Genomic DNA, 16,243 nt, shown 5'->3' on the forward strand with positions numbered 1-16,243 from the left:
GCCCTCCATACATTTCTAAAGTTTTCTTGCAGCAGGATCCGTTTGAGAAAATTCACCTTTCAAAGATAAAGTTGATGGATTGTGCCACATTTTAGTGATACTCCGGGAATATATTCCAGTCAGCACGCATGTCAACCAGGTGCAAATTGACATTACCCATTAAAATGAGAGCATCAATGTGTCATTCAGCTAAATGGAAGGATTTGTGTTCTGTTGGTTGAGCATGAAAAGGGTTTTAAAGCTGAGTTTGATGGTTGATTATTGACCTTGGAGAAATAAGATGTTTATACAGTCTCACTCAATGTCTGCCTACTCTAGAGCTTTCAACATTATCACATGGTATTCATTAGCAGATATAGTTTGTTCAGATGTCACGGACTGTGAGGTCCTAAAAGAATGAGTAAGTGGACCTTAAGTAGATGTCATTGTGTCACCAGTTTACTATCACTTTCTGATACTACCCCCTTTAGGTTGTAAATGTTTGTAAGGCATGAATATAGGATCAGATTTCACTTGCTATTAAGCCATCAGCTTATAATCATTGATAAGGGATTTCCAATGGCTATGTTTCAAATTGGCCATTACAAATGCCTTTAAGTGGCTGAAAAATGGATCGTCCCTGCAGCGCTTTTCCAGAGGGCTATTGGTCATTTAAGGAATCCTCTTGATGAAATGAAGAGGTCACTAATAGAAGAAAATTTGATGCTGGAGGAGTAGTTTCCATTTTCTTATTAATGGCTTCTAAAGGCTCTGAAACATGAGTTGTTTTATTAACCACTGATTAAAGCTAATAAACACTTGTGCACAAATGGTTCCTCATTAAAGGTAACATATGGTTAATATGCTGCAAGGTTGGAAATTGCAGCCAACTGAACATCCCTCATCTCACAGCCCAGCTAGCAAGTGTAATTTGGGCAGTGTGTGTCAGAGGCTACCTACTATATTAACATATGTTTATGACCTGATTTTCATATCAAGTGGTGGAGGGGATGGTGGAAAAAAAGTCTGTCAAGCCGGTGACTGCAGCTCAAGACTGTGTTTCAATACTTGTTGGTAAGTCACTACTGGAAGATGATTGGAAATTTAACCTAAAGGTATGCTAAGTTGACACATGAGGACATAAACATGAAACATATATTGTAAACACTTTATCTCACCCTCCCCTAAACATGAAAAACATGCAAAACACTTGGAAAGGATAAAGGGCTCATTCTAAAGTACCTAAATAGACAATGATTTTGAGTTTAAGTTGATAAAACATTAATGAAAACCAAATTACAAATATTACATCTAATTTCTTCCCCGTAAATCTTTCACACCTGACTTTTCAAAAGTGGTATCAAAAATTATTTCACGGGCAACACAACCATTTTTATGCAGGTGTTCCCAAGTGTAGACTGGCTACTGATAACAGGCCAGATTGTTGAGGGAGATGTTTTGTTTGCAGTTCTTACAGATGCCCAAACTGTTATTCAAGTCATTGTAACTGTGTAAAATAAGCCTAAAAAAGTAAAGAGACAAACAAGAGTGTTTGAAGTTTTTAATGTCAAAGTCAAACTTTTACATGATTCATCTTCGTACCAAACCATTCGTCGACGACTCCTCTTCCTCCTCGTCATAGCAAATGCAATTAGTTCATTATGTAATTACAGGAAGGGAGCAGCAAAAAACAGAGCCAGTCCCATAGGAAAAGAAAATAAAGAACAGGAAAATAAAAAATAACACTTTTTTTCTCATTTTTTCTCAAGTGCAGAGTTGAAGACCTTAAGCATGCCATTGTCTGTTATGGTTTCCAGTTGTCTGTTCTACAGTGTAGTTTTATCTGTACATGGCTATACGGGTAACAGCACGAGGGGATGACAGGTATATGATGTGCGCTGAAGTGTCTGTTTTTAAAAATGTCTCGTTTAGTGGGTGATAGATCTCAGACATTACGCTCTCCTCTGTCTGTCTCCCCTCTCTGTTTTGCAGAAGAATGAAACATATTCATGTTTAAACGTGCAAGTATAAAAAAAAAAGATACACACCCACACTGATTCCTGTACAGCAAGTTCCCTTAAATCCAGATGGGAGGGTTTGAAAGGTGCCATAATGAAACTGCCTTAAAACAGCAGTTTGAAGAAATATCTGCCACTTTGAAGCGGCAGGGCTGTGTCAAGAGTCTCTTTCCATGATTGACAAACTAGATGTTTCTGTTGTCCGAGGGATTGATCACAATGTATCTCAACTCTTTCTCCCAGAGAAAGAGCATGAGTCCTTTTGTCTCTCGTTGTATGTACCCTGCAGGATGTTGTGATTGTTTTTCACCAGTCCCTTTTCAACGTGAACTGTCCGTGAACAGATTAACTCCATGCGTTAGGCGTTGAGTTTGCTTACATCCTCAGCAGTGCCCATCAATAACAAGAGCTCAGTAAACAGCCATGTTGGGGATTTGGGGGTAATGAAGGCTTAGGGAGTAAGTACATCAGTGGTCTAAATGTGGGTCGGCCACACAGTTGTGAAGATTAAGGTATATACAGGTATACAAATTGTAATCACTTACATACTGTTAAGAACACCCATTTCTCATCCTGTTTAAGACGACATGGTTCTGAACTGCTTCCACACATCGGTTTCCCTTTCAGTCAGGGGAAGGTCAAGCAGTAACAGCATATGACTTTGTGTGTGGCCACAACCGTAAGTAGTTGGTTAAACAACAAGTTAAAGACACATCTTTCCTGAGTGTTCTCTGTTCTGACTCACGCTGTGCTCTACAAGGATCTATGAACTTGTATTTTGTATTTTGTGGCACATCCTTCACAAGCAGGTCTCCTTTGCGTCATCTGATCCAAACAACCAGAAAAATGAAGAGACCCACTCACTGGCAATTTCCAGCAGTGTTACATTCGCCTATCCAGACATTAATGAGATCAGTGCAGATCAAGGGAGGAGACGAGAGGAGAAAGGAAACTCATTAAGACCACAGGGACGACCTAACCCTATTATCCCTATCACACCACTGAACCACACACTGATGATGGGAATTAAGATGTGCTGGCCTCGATCCACACCCACTCTTCAGCCCAGTGCAGCAGAGTGTGTCTGGAGTCGTGCAGTAGCTGCTGGGAAGGACGAACGTGAAGGAGTCTGTTATCTGTGTGGTTCAGCACAGCAGTATGGGCGTGTTCAGGTCGGCACTGTGCGGTGAAGAGGGTGCAGCAGAATTCTGCGCTCCCACTACATTGTGTTCTTTGTTGTCACAGCCTGCGGCACTCTTTGTGCCAACTGCAGGGCCGTGCAAACTGAGAGAAAGGCCCAAGGTTACCCCAAAGTTGCTGCACGATAAAGAAGGAACAGTTTAATCCACTGAAGCTAACTCCCTTGCCGCCGTCATTATCTCCATTTCCCCCGTAAGCACACACATATAATACAGATGTATCCAAATAGGCGTGGTATCCAAAAAGGCGTATGGTTTTTTAAAAAAGAGAAAAAAAGTTAGCATTATCTTTCCTTCATGCAGAGTCCTTTTTTCATTTTCCTTTTTTTTCCGTACAGAAATTTGGTTTTTCTATGAGTCCTACTTACAGTATGCAGAATATCTCATATTCCCACATTGTCTTATCATTACATACAGTAGATGTCATGTCTGAAATTCCCTTTAATGTAGCCCCCCACACATCAGTCGGAGAGATGAGTAATTATTTAAATACATTTCATTTTTAAATACTGGCTGGAGGGGAGCAGGCAAAATGCTACAGCTAGTTCAATGAGAGGCAATATGTTAAAAATAATGATTAAGAGCACATACACACATAGTGCATATGAATTGTGCATTGAGCACATCTTAATATGGGTTTGTATCTACTTATATTTTAATATGCTGTATGCGTGTGTGTGTCTCTCTCTGTGTGTCTGTGTGTGTGTGCTTAATGTTTTCTGTATGAAAGTTAATGCAAGTTATTATATACTTTATGTTACACTGCCACTGAATCATGTCATAAACTGTGGCCCTAGGCATGGTCACATTCTGTAAATGCACTGTATGAGTTTGTGTTCACATGCTTCAGTCTGTGTGTGTGTAAGTGCGTGCATGCGTGCATGTGTCTATGTGTGTGCGTGTGTGCGAAAGAACATTTATGATGCATGAACATTGTTAGGATACTGCAGGTGTGAGCGAGCTCAGCACCTCAGTCTACTCTGAAACGGTGGACACCAGCAGAGCGATAACACTGCTGTCTTATCAAATACACACATACAATATATACATACAGACTGGATGTGGAGGCAAAATAATAAAAAAAACCACGTATTTTCAAACACGCTGGGACACAGTGGCATTACTGACACTTTATGAGAACCTTGTATTCTGAATGGTTACATCTGATTACTGTAAAAAAAACAGTCTTTTCACATTGTTGCAGTTTGTTCTGAATTGATTATGTTTTTAAAGAACGATACCTGATTTCTGAGATCAGCACTTTTTTTTTTTTCTACCGCGTAACTGTACAGTGACCACACTGTTGGTGCTTTGATACTCTGTTTATGGCGGGGGTTAGCAGTTTGATTGGTTAATATCCCCGTCTTGTGTTATCATAGAATTGATTAGTCATTAGAAAGTTTGATTGGTTTGAATTACATCCAAAAAACTCAATCAAAGACCCGTTACTTCTTTTCAACAATTTTAACTGGATAAAACTTTGATGAGTTTTCCAGCAGCGGAGTCTAAATCTCTCTTGCTGTAGCCTTGTATGTATTTATAGCATTGAGATTTGTTCAGTCTGAATCTCTCCTTTCTCTCTTCTTCACACGGATCCCTCTGAGGCAGAGGGTCAGGCATGCACTGGATTCAGGTAAAGGGAAGAGATGAAGTTGTCCTCCTCCACATGGACATAATGGGATATTTGCCTGTAGGCAACTTTCAATAGTAGTTAAAAAAAGACTTTGTTTTCAGAAAGAGCTCCTGGTCAGAGCTCCACAAAGAGTTGATCCATCACTTGCTTAAGTTTTAAGTGCCTATAAATATTAGTCAGAATCCAAAAGTTCCAATTTGATATACAGCTTTTGGAAAACATCTTTTCTGACATTTTCACATCTTCACAGGTTTAAAAGGCCTTCCAAACTGATGACTTTCCAACTTCAGTCTTAACCCTCCCTCTTTTTCAGAGATGGGAGTGGTGTTGCGATGATTGCTCCATTGCAAGGCTGTCACAGGTAGACCTCGCGGCGTGACAACGTGAGGCAGGACGTGGTCTTGTAGTCGCCACCTGTCCGCGTCAGTGGTATGACCTCAGGTGGGTTCTGGCCCTCTCCTCCTTCCTCCTCTGGCTGGCGCCTCCCGAAGCCTGCGCTGCTAAACGTGTCATAGGATGCTGAAGTCATCTTGCGGTTCAGAAGGTTACGGTTGTGATCGCCCACGTTCCTGTTGCGGTCTCCTCTACCCAGGGTGCCGAGAGGATCTCCGTTGACTAAAGGTAATCTCTGACCTTCTCCACCGACGACCATCCCGGGTTCTGAGCTCCCCGCGCTGCCGGCGCTCTCGCTGTCGCTCTCATGGTCATTGCCACGAAGATTGTTGTTATCGTCTCCCGGGGCGAAGGTGGAGAGCCGAGGGGGGTCGCTGCCGTGGCGCTGACGCTGGCGAGGCGATGGGCGGATGGGCATCCAACAAGTGTCAGAATGGCCAAACTCATCACACTCCCTGGTACACTTTCCTGTCAGGGCTACATCTGGCAGCTGTCTGGCATCTGGACAGAGCAATGAAAACACAATACACACATTTTTTTAACATTCTGTAGTTCTGCCAGGAAATACAGGGGAGAGAGAACTGGGTATGACACGCAGCCTGACAAAGACACCCGGTCAGAATTGAACTATGGATGTGTCCAGAGGGAGGTCCCAATTTAAATGCACAAGATGCACATAAACCTATACTAGCAGTAACCCAAAATAAAATCACGACCCTGAACATGAGCATAATATGTCTTTAAATAAGATAATTAAGCATGTGGATATGGATGGAGGATATAAGGTAGGGGGACAGGATTTAAATGCAGTAAGAAAGGCAAGAAAAATGTTGGAACAAAATGGAAATTGCTGACTTCAAAAGAACAATTTAAAAAAGAAATCAATGTTCAGCATTACACGAAAGGTTAAAGGGGAAGTGAAAACAAACAAGCACCGAGGCCAAATTGGAGATAATTGTCGGAGATCTTAATGTCAAATGTACATTTCTTTACATGTAGGAAATGATTAAGTTACACATCAGTCCGGTTTCAGCCCATGATTGGTTGGTTCAAAAGGTTAGTGAGGCCACCAGAGATCGAATGCTGATGTCTCGCATGGCCAGATGTCAAAGGTTAAGGTTATTATCTATGTAAACCAATCATTTATGAATCAATACTGACATCATGTTAAAGGCTGGCAGATTCCTTAATAATGATGATGGATGAGATACATTTGAGTGCCCTGCCAATTACAGAGACTGTGCTGATACCATGTTACAGATAGTACAAGGTAGTAAATAAATACACATCTAAGACATACTTTGGTGCTTTACTTGATTTAAAAGAAACAAATCGTGGTCATTTTCATGTTCATAGTTTTATTTTGGTCATTACTAGATTAGGTTTACATGCTTTCATGCTCAAAAAACGTATCCATTTCCTCATCCTGTCCAGCAAAGCAGTACTGTATTCCTCCCTTCTCTGAGATTCTCTGTTTTAGCTCTTGTCTCTTTAAGGCCCACAACCCCCTGAATAACCAATGGGCTCTTATTGGTCAGCTCACACATGTTTGAGACCAGCATCACTCACCTTCTCTCTGTCATGTTTTTAGCTTCCAGTTAGCTTCACTTGTAGCGTGAATATGGGCATTAAACAAATATGTGACATGGTGACGTAGTGTGATATCACAAAGTCACGGTGTTAAAGGGTGGGACTGCTGACGGAGCATTTCAGGAGCAGTCTTTTCTGTGGGAGAAGGGAGCTCCTGTTGGAGCAGACTTTAAGCTTTTTTACTTTCAAGGTCTTTTACATGCACAAGTGGTGGGAAGGAAAAAGCGTAACAGGTCTCACTTATATACAATAATTAAATATTTCAGTTGTATTTTGAGGACTACCTCCGACTTTATTGTCTGTACTCAGCAGCAGCAGCAGTGGCAGCAGGAGATTTATGTGAATCCAAACAGCTCATAATTATACAGTATAATCAGAACCAACACAAGGAATTCTCTTTTCAATTCCTCTCCCCAGCTGACCATGACACAACTCCACAAAACCTTAAAGATTTCACGTGTTGTTGAAAAAGCAGCCCCAGAATTACAGTGAGCAACCAAAGTCACGGTGACCTTGGTGTGTTGCCTCTGTTGTCACAGCTCTGTCAGAGCAAATACACAGAGAGAAAAAAAAGGCCTTTTTTGACTCTCTCCATCCTTGACAAAGACCCTGTAGGAGAGGTTAAAACACACTTTTGTCTGTGAAAGGGAAGACCTGGGCTGCCGATCGACACCAAGGCCTCTGGCACATTGTACAGTCATGCATTACTTTTTCAATAATGCGTAACACACATGCATACACACGTAGGACAATTGCTTTATTCTGTAAAACACATTCCCATCATGTGAGGAGAGAAAAGCCTCCTGTAGAGACCTTGACTACAAGTCAGGGTTTCAAAGAGCCTGTGTATGTGTGTGTGTGTGTGTGTGTGTGTGTGTGTGTGTGTGTGTGATGGAGAGTGTGTGCATTATGAATACACATGTAAGCCTTTCACAATATAGATTATATATAGCCTTGAGAGAGAAAGTATGTGAGTAAATAATTCTGGGACCTTCTTGACCGCAATTCTGCCTGGGTTCTATGACATGTATTGAATGTTTACTATATGACTTGTGTGTGTCTGTGTTTGGCTCTGACCATTCTCCACATGCTCCTCTTCCCCCACACTGCCCTCCGGTGTCGTCCGCTCGTAGCCTTCCTCGGGCAGCGGCAGGGCTCCCAGCCGCGGCCCTGATGAACTCTTGCTGCTCGGCGTCTCCGAGTCCTCCAGGCCACTGTCATAGCAACCGCCGTCCTGGGGCTGGCTGACTACCGAGAAGGTCACCCGGCGAAGGGTCCCCTGCAGGGAACATGCACACACAATATGGGATTAATCATCCAGGAGTCCTAATCTGAGTTCCTAAATCTGGGGATTAGGCTGGTGGGCAGGGGTCTGCAAAGACATATTGAGATTATCTGATCGTGTTCGACTTGATTATGAGCTTAGCTGCTACGATTCAGGGTAATAGTCATCGACCAATCATGGCGTCTTTAAAAGTTTTCCGGTCGGCTTTTAATCCCAGTTTAGATTAATGCTGCTGGACATGGCTGATGTTTACAAACCTCTGGCTTGCCTAGAGACACTTATTTTTCAGCTGGAATGGAGCCGACTAGTAGCAGATGGATAATAGAGTCCACTGTTAAAAACACTTTGTGGTGCGACAAGTGAAATAAATGAGGGACGCTGAGCGATAAATTCAGTGTTTCCTACACATATGTTTTACTTGGGCAGGCTGCCCAGGTATGTTAATGCCCACCCCAGTATGTTTGGGCGGACATTTTCTAGGCTACTTTTATTTATTTTATCTGTCCGGGAGAACAATGCCATCTGCGACAGATTAACTAGTGTACATGCTGCCATCGCTCCTTTTACTGAAATCTGGTGATATTGTAGTTTTCACCAAACCCTGTTGATATTGAAAAAACAGAAATACATTGATTTTATTATCAAGTCTTGTCGGTGCATCCAAAGCCTCAAAAATCTAAACTTATTTCAAGTAAACACACCATCGCAATGGTCGACATGAATATTTAACAGGGTGTATGAACCAATGGGAGCACACACTGCCACTACACCACCCACCAACACACACCCATGTTCATCTCCAGAGAGATGTTGTTGCAGGACGCTTCAACGTTACCACAGGCAGCAGCGTGCCTCTATGATTCTCCGATCTTTCCCATGAATACAAGTTGCTACTTGTCACTTTGATCGTGAAAGTGAAACTACGCTGAGGAGTATATAATAAATGGAACAAGGTGGAATTACATCTGCTACTTCAGCTCCTCGGACAGCTCCATGGATTGATCAATACACAGCACAGTTGGGCCGCTGATGTTTCCGAGCGATGGTCCAGGCCATAGATTCTGACCTGCGCTGACCTCGGTCAGATAAACGATCAATGAGTCAGGCATCCCTCCCTCATATCGCCCGCTGTAAATAACATGGGCACTGTGGTTTGTTTTAAGTCGGTTCCTACCACACCATCTGTGTATCAATCCACAACTGAAAATAGTCCTTGACAAAAACACAATTTCCTCCTGTTTGAGTAAAGTTTGCTACAACTACAGCGTCCAAAAATGAAACTCTTTTATATTTGTGGCTTGCTTTTAAAGATTTAAATCCTCAGAAGGAGCAAATGGGCTTTGGGCTGAGTGCCATGGAGAGAGAGAGAGAAAGTTGGAAACCCTTGAGAGAGACGGAGTAATGCATCATTGATTTTGGTATTTTTATTGGATTTGTTAACAATAATAGAATATATTCAGCCTTATCCTTTCAGTTCTGATTAGGTTTTTGGGTTCCCAGGTTGTAAAATTTTATTGTTTAACCTTCGGCTTGCAAAATAATTTCACCTATTTTCTAATGTATGCTTTGCCTTTTCTTCTTCTACTGATACTGTGGGATTTGAAATGGCTATTCGTTTTGATTTTTTATGATTTCACATTGGCCCAAGGAAAAATGCCATCCACTATGTTGAAGTTAATTGGGATCTGACTGAAAAAAAAAAAAAAAACATAAAAAAAAAAAAATGAAGAAGCGTCCCCTCAATTTGTACGCTGCACCCATCACTGTCAACACAAACAGGCCGTCTACTGCAAGTGACAAATCTCCCAATCCTGCGTGGAAGTGGTGGTGATTCAGTAACGACTCACATCATTCACTCAAACTGAGTGTCACACCTGCCTCTATTTCAACACACAAATCACTCCAGTCTAGTTAGCAGACCAGTTTCCTCTTCGGAGGGTAAGTGAGAGAGAGAGGAAAAAAAAGGAAAGAAAAGGAGACTGTAATAAGTCCATGCTGAGAGAATATCAGAGAGAGTTAAATGACTCCGTCTGGCCTGAAGGGATCACTCTGCGCCAGGAAGCCCATTTCTATACTACATCCCTCCTATCTCCTCACATACTCATTCATCTGCCCGCAAAATTACAACCCTTTCAATTTAGATCTGCTTTGAAACACGCGGGGTATAGAGAGGAAGTGAGGGAACAGAGGGAGGACGCAGATTAGGGCGGGAAAAAACTCCAGCTCGGAACGTCGCCTCGGGGTAATCTGGAGGGAAACTGACGGACAGCTGGAATAAAAAGCCCAAACTGAACGGATTCTTCTATTTCTTCCTAACAGCCGTAGAAAAAGGGAGGGTTTTCACCTCGTGAACAGGCAAGACAAGAGAAGACAGGAACACAGCGAAATTAATTAAGCAAGAAGTAGGGGAGATTAACGGAGCCCTTGTTTCTCCTGCCATTTCTTAACAACCCCGTAGATGAAAGAGGGATGCGGGAAAGATGGCAGGGACGGTGAACACAGGCAAGAATGAGGGAGAATAAGAAGATATTAGAGTCTAATGGAAAAGCGTCAGTTCCTTGGAATCTCAGTGGCTTCATCTTGACTCTCCACAGAGAGACAGGGATGTATTTTTAGAGCATTAGCTCAGATGAAGCAGTCCAACCTTCTTTCCACTCATTCAGACTTGTGGCAATGGCACATAAAGTGGGTGAAAAAGTATAAAGAGCCAGAAGTGGTAAGAAACGTGCTTGTTTTCTTGCGATGAGACGAAAGTTAAATGTGTGATCTCACCACAAGAAACTTGGGGTTTTTGATATCCGAGACGTCGACATATTTTTTTTGACTTAACACGCTGTCAAAAGTGTTTCCTTAGGATCACAGAACAATAATAACTCAACATCATGGCATAGTGTTTTCTCATCATCACAGAATAATTATTTTTGTGATAATAACGTCGCAAAATGATAATTATTTCTGATCACAAGACAACAAGAGAAATTATTTCTCCACGCTCATTTCCTCTCCAGCCGTCTGTTCTGAGAATATGAAAAAAAAAAAAATAATGAAGAAATGACAGTGGAGTTGTGGATTGTTATCAGCCCCAGTTCAGTTAGTGCCTCTTATGTGTCACCATTACATTCGACTCGGAGAGTTATGGATTTGATTTTTAAAGAGACACACACTCGTCAGTCTTCGCGAAAGCCAGAAGGTCTTTTAACAACACTTACAGCTGTTCTGAATCTCTTTCGAGAATCCTCAAAGACTCTCCTCACCATCTGCTGGAAAAAAAATATTGCATATTTTGCACAGTAATTTTTAACCCTTTACCAAACATGCGCCTCTTCTTCCTAACTGATGATGATGGCTGAAAACGACATATGTGCTCTCTTGGTTTTTAAGTGAACCAAAATGAACATGTACGTCTCAGTTATGTTCAGCTCATATAATTTGTAGCATTTTACATGGATTAATCACTTTTTTTAGTGGCCATATGTGAGCAGTTTGTAACGTGACAGATCTTCCCCGTCGCGTGGAGGATTTGTGAAGTTGTTCAGTGCTGCTGGACTGTTAATTTGTTCGTGAAGTCCAAAGGATGCTCAAAAGCAACATGCCGTCATGGTGATGCTAAGCAGGTGTAATGTTTATGGTAGCTTAGTGTCTTAGCATGCTAACATTAATCCAGCAGGTTGATGGATTGTCATTCATTTAGCAGCCATTTGTTCATGAACCAAATTATGAGACGGATTGAAACGCTGCTGCCACTAGATGAAAAGTGAGGGCGTAATCAAAGTGATTTAAATTCATCCTGAGGGGCACATGAATGCCTGAACAAATGTAATAAAAAATCCACTGAAAAGTTAGTCAAGATAAATCGAGCTATTTCACTCCATTACAAAACTGGGGGAAGCGACAAAGTCGGTGGGATTCATCCTCCAGGGACCATGAATGTCTGCTAAACTCGAATCTAATCGCGATATTAAGGAAAAACACGAGCTAGGGCGAGTGAATATGCTGTAGAAAATATGGGAAGTGATGGACTGACAAGCAGTGAGTTACCTCTGTTGGAGGCCCGGTGCTTGATGAAAAGCGAGGTTGTAATCAAAGTGATTACAGTTCCTCCTGAGGGGCACGCAGATGTCTGAACCAGGTTGAATGATAATCCATCAAGACGCTGTCAAGGGATTTCACAAAACTTCCAACGCTACGGTGGCATCCGAAGGGGGGTAAAGAAAAAAGGGGGATCACCGAAGTCGGTAGAACTCATCCTTTGGGGAAGGTGGACGCCTGCTAGAGTGTAAACGCAGCACATAAGAGGGGAGGGACAGACGGTTGTGGCTGGGATTACTGTGTGAACGCTGAAAGCGCGGGATATGATGGACAGACAAGCAGTGAGTTAGTACTGAAGGGACCTGGTGGCAGGTCGCTCTGTGTGTGTGTGTGTGTGTGTGTGTGTGTGTCCTATTACAGAATTCATCTGTTCAGCCATGAGTCCATCTAATTCAATTTCCCTCTAACCCTCTCTCTGGCCGGAGCTGCCCCCTTTCATTCCTTCATCCTGATAATTTTATTTTCTATTTCTCCCCTCCATCCTGCCTTCTTCTGGCAGCATCCCACTGGTCGACTCTGCTTTTCACAGCTGTAACTCTCCCCTCCTTTCTCTGTTCCTCCCTCACACTTTGTCCACCCCCCCATCCCTTCTTCTCTTGCCAGTCAGCTTTATGATGTGCCGATCGATGATGTGTCCTTGACCTCGTTATGAGTCCCTCTCGTCTTCCCCACAGCAGGCTTTATTGACCCATAACTCCTCCACACTCCCTAACCCCCTTTTTCCCCCTCTTTTTCTCTCGTCCTCCATCTTCTGTATTTCTTAAGTCTTTTGCTCATTGACGAACCTCTTTTCTTTCGCCAAATCCCAATTTTTTTTGGCACCTTCTAGTCATTAAATTCTATTAAGTCTACACCCTACACACCCTCTGGCTTCTTATCATTGTTGTCTCGCGTTTTCTTTTTTCCAAATTAGGCTTTATGCTCCTTCGCTTCCACTCAACGTGGCTTTGTTAAAGCATCTCCCATCTTCTTTGCTCAAACATTAAATTCCTCTTTTTATTTTCCCATTTCCTGCCTGCCTCACCGGCTTCTACCTGTCTCCAAAGAACACTGTCTGTGCTCCAGCACCCCCTTGATGTTCTCCAACCTGACTCACAAAGCAGGTTTTTATGTGTGCGTACGTGTGCCCGCGTGCCTTCTATTATTGAGAAAATGCAGTAAAGACTGATCACGACACATCCTAAATTTCTAATGAACGTCGACGCCCGATCAACGCGAGTGCAGACACGCAAACACACTTTTGAACACAGTCATACAGATGAATTGGCCGCGGTCCAGTGTGGCCCATGAATTCATGGCTGATGGAATATTAATTGAGTTTGACGGAGGACATAAAAAACCTTCCCCTTAATCTGACACGGGCCATTACAGTTCAACACTGACATGGGAGCTTCACTCATCTGCGCGGCCCGGTGAGTCTGTTTGAGTGGGTGTGTACGTGCACATGTGCGCATTTACAGTAAGTACAAGCATATTAGTATCCCGATACAGTACGGGAGTTATTGTGGAGTTATTTCAGGCTGATCTGTGTGAATCAAAGAGAGGCATGATGGCTCTGAACTCAGAATAAACTTAACCATCTGAATCAGAAGGCAAGTGTGGGAAAAAAATGTCCTAATATAGCTTTCATTTCAGGGCAAACGCGTGTTGTGGCGCACGTGTGTGCGTGCATATGCTCCTGCGTATGAGGGAGACTTTGCACGTCTATGTTTGTGCTTTACTGCTGTGTGAGACTTTCAAAGCCTCCAAGATGTGTTATGTCAGCCTGTGAGCATACACACGTGTGTGTGTGCGTGCGTGCGTTTGAAGTGTGAGGAGGTGCATGTGTGTGTGCATGCACAGGTTGGCTCAGTCATCAAGGTAATTAGTGTGTAAACCTCCTTGCTGTCGGTTCAAAGAGAATTAACGAGCTCTAGTTAATTAACAGTCTCCCTCTCTTCTCGTTACATGTGTCTGCATATTCAACACATGTGTGTTTGCGTGTGGATGTGCAACATCTGCGCATCTGACTGTGCGTGTGTGAGCACATTTGGACGTGTTTTTTTGTTTTTGTTTTTTTTTTTTTTGTTTGTGCCTCTGCCCCCGCTACACTCTGGTCTGCATAATGAATCGACAGGATACGCCTTATGCATAAACCAAAACTACAAATATGGATGTAGGACTAGAGCCACATTTCCCTTTGGCTCTCTGCTCAGTCTCATTCATGTTTGACATCAGCTAGGTACAGGGGGGAGAGCCACAGTGTAATGCCTGATTCTATTATTCATTAGTTTGTGACGTATACCTTCTATTGTTTAGTCCCTCTTTAGTACAAGTCATTTCGGTGTGGCAACGCTAAGATTGGAGGTCAGACTCCCACTGCGGGTGCACATTTGTTCATCCATACACTGAAATCTGTGCCACGTTGCACGCAAGCAGAGTCAGGATGTCATGCATAATCCATAACTGACCCCGGTGGATGTGCATCCCTCTGTAGATACACCACAACATATATGTCACGGTCAACATTCAGCATATTGAATAAAGAGCAAGTAAACTTACGATAATGAATATTTTGCACCAAAATGAACAGAATCTTAAAGCATTACACTTGGACTCATTCTGGGAAAGCTTAAAAAACAAGTGATCAAGATCAACAGAGCAGAACCAGAGCTATCAACCCTTCCAATTCTATTCCAGTATCTGCCCGCTACATTACCCACAACAGCAACGCGGCCCCCCCCCCAGCCCCAAGACCTGTAAACACATTTTAATTTGTAAAAAAAAAAACATAACTACCAACCAAACAGTCATTTTTGTTCATAATCAATAACCACTGATAGCGAGGGGGATGCAGCTAAATTAGCAAATAAAAGCTGTTCAATAATTACACTTGAACTAAACAGCTATTAGAGTTCAACTTTTAAAAATGATGTGTTTGTTCATGGCGACTTGCTATTGTTTATTTAAACTGCAGCAGACTCTGGCGGGAGGAATTTTAGTTTTAATGAAAGATTGCATTTTGTTATAATTCACAAATGTTCATCAGTCACGGTGCTGAGGCTGACTGCATGTTTGCCAGCACCACAAGTGATGGATTATGCTTTCCTCTTTCTTTACTCAACATCCCACCCGTACTTTCCTCCATGTTGCTGCATGTTTGCATTTCTCACTGTTCTCAAAAAAAGAAAAAAAAGAAAAGAAAAAAAGAATGAGAAGCAACTGGAGGTAGAAAATACATTTCTTTTCCCCCTGATGGTCTTGAGGCAGGCAGAAGTCGGGCAGCTTTATGAGCCGGATGTCAATCAAGCCGACACCTGACATCCCATTTGTAATCGCTCCCTCCAGACACCTGAAATTTTCCTAACGTTGACTGAGGGGTGTAGCTTTGCATGTTAATATCCCTGCCAGTTGTCCTTCATATGATTTCATCCAGTGAACACGTGATATTTCATGCCAGGTGTCAACATATTTACATGAGATCCCCTTGAGTAAGTGCTTAGCATCACGACCTATTGATTGGAACCGCTGTGGCATCAAAACACTACATTTTGTTTAATTAGATGATTTGTTTACAAAAAAAAAGATTGACTAAGTGGATAAATGTTCACAGAATACGTTGCCTTCAGGAAACTGACTCATCAGCATATCTGATATACGATGCAAGATCAATAGTCTAACATCACCATCATCAAATTATGTCACCTCATCCTGTTTCTCATCCTGTGATAGCTTATTTACTACCTAAAAATAATTGAGCCGATGATATGTCAGCCTTCTGCACACTACAGCTATAACTGGGCACAATATGTAAGGTGATATTGCACTGTGCTGACACACCGCGCAGTGAAAACTAATATGCTTCTGTTGACACCACATGGGCATAGTCCAGACTTCATATCTGGAATGCTGATCAGTCAAAATGACCTTTGCTTCTGCTCGCTTGTTTTGACTCCGTTTAGAAAATCATGTTGTGCTAATGCAGCCAGCATAGGTTGGTGTGTGTGTGTGTGTGTGTGTGTGTGTGTAAGTGTACATGGAGCGAGTGTTGGAATGAATAACTGAACTCAATAACTTC

General features: G+C 42.4%; 1 protein-coding gene across 1 annotated transcript in view; it reads right to left on the reverse strand.

The window, feature by feature from the left end:
* Nucleotides 1–1,526: 1,526 nt before the first annotated feature.
* pcdh7a (protocadherin 7a) overlaps nt 1,527–16,243 on the reverse strand; it is a 44,850-nt gene continuing 30,133 nt past the window's right edge. The window contains exons 4-5 of the mRNA XM_037108636.1: nt 7,890–8,091; nt 1,527–5,723 (exon numbers count right to left, since the gene is read on the reverse strand). Coding sequence (XP_036964531.1) covers nt 5,185–5,723; nt 7,890–8,091 — 741 coding nt within the window. The 3' untranslated portion in view covers nt 1,527–5,184. The remainder of the gene's footprint in view (nt 5,724–7,889; nt 8,092–16,243) is intronic.

The sequence above is a fragment of the Acanthopagrus latus genome, chromosome 1 (genome assembly GCF_904848185.1).
Source record: "Acanthopagrus latus isolate v.2019 chromosome 1, fAcaLat1.1, whole genome shotgun sequence".
NCBI classification, from domain to species: Eukaryota; Metazoa; Chordata; class Actinopteri; order Spariformes; family Sparidae; genus Acanthopagrus; species Acanthopagrus latus.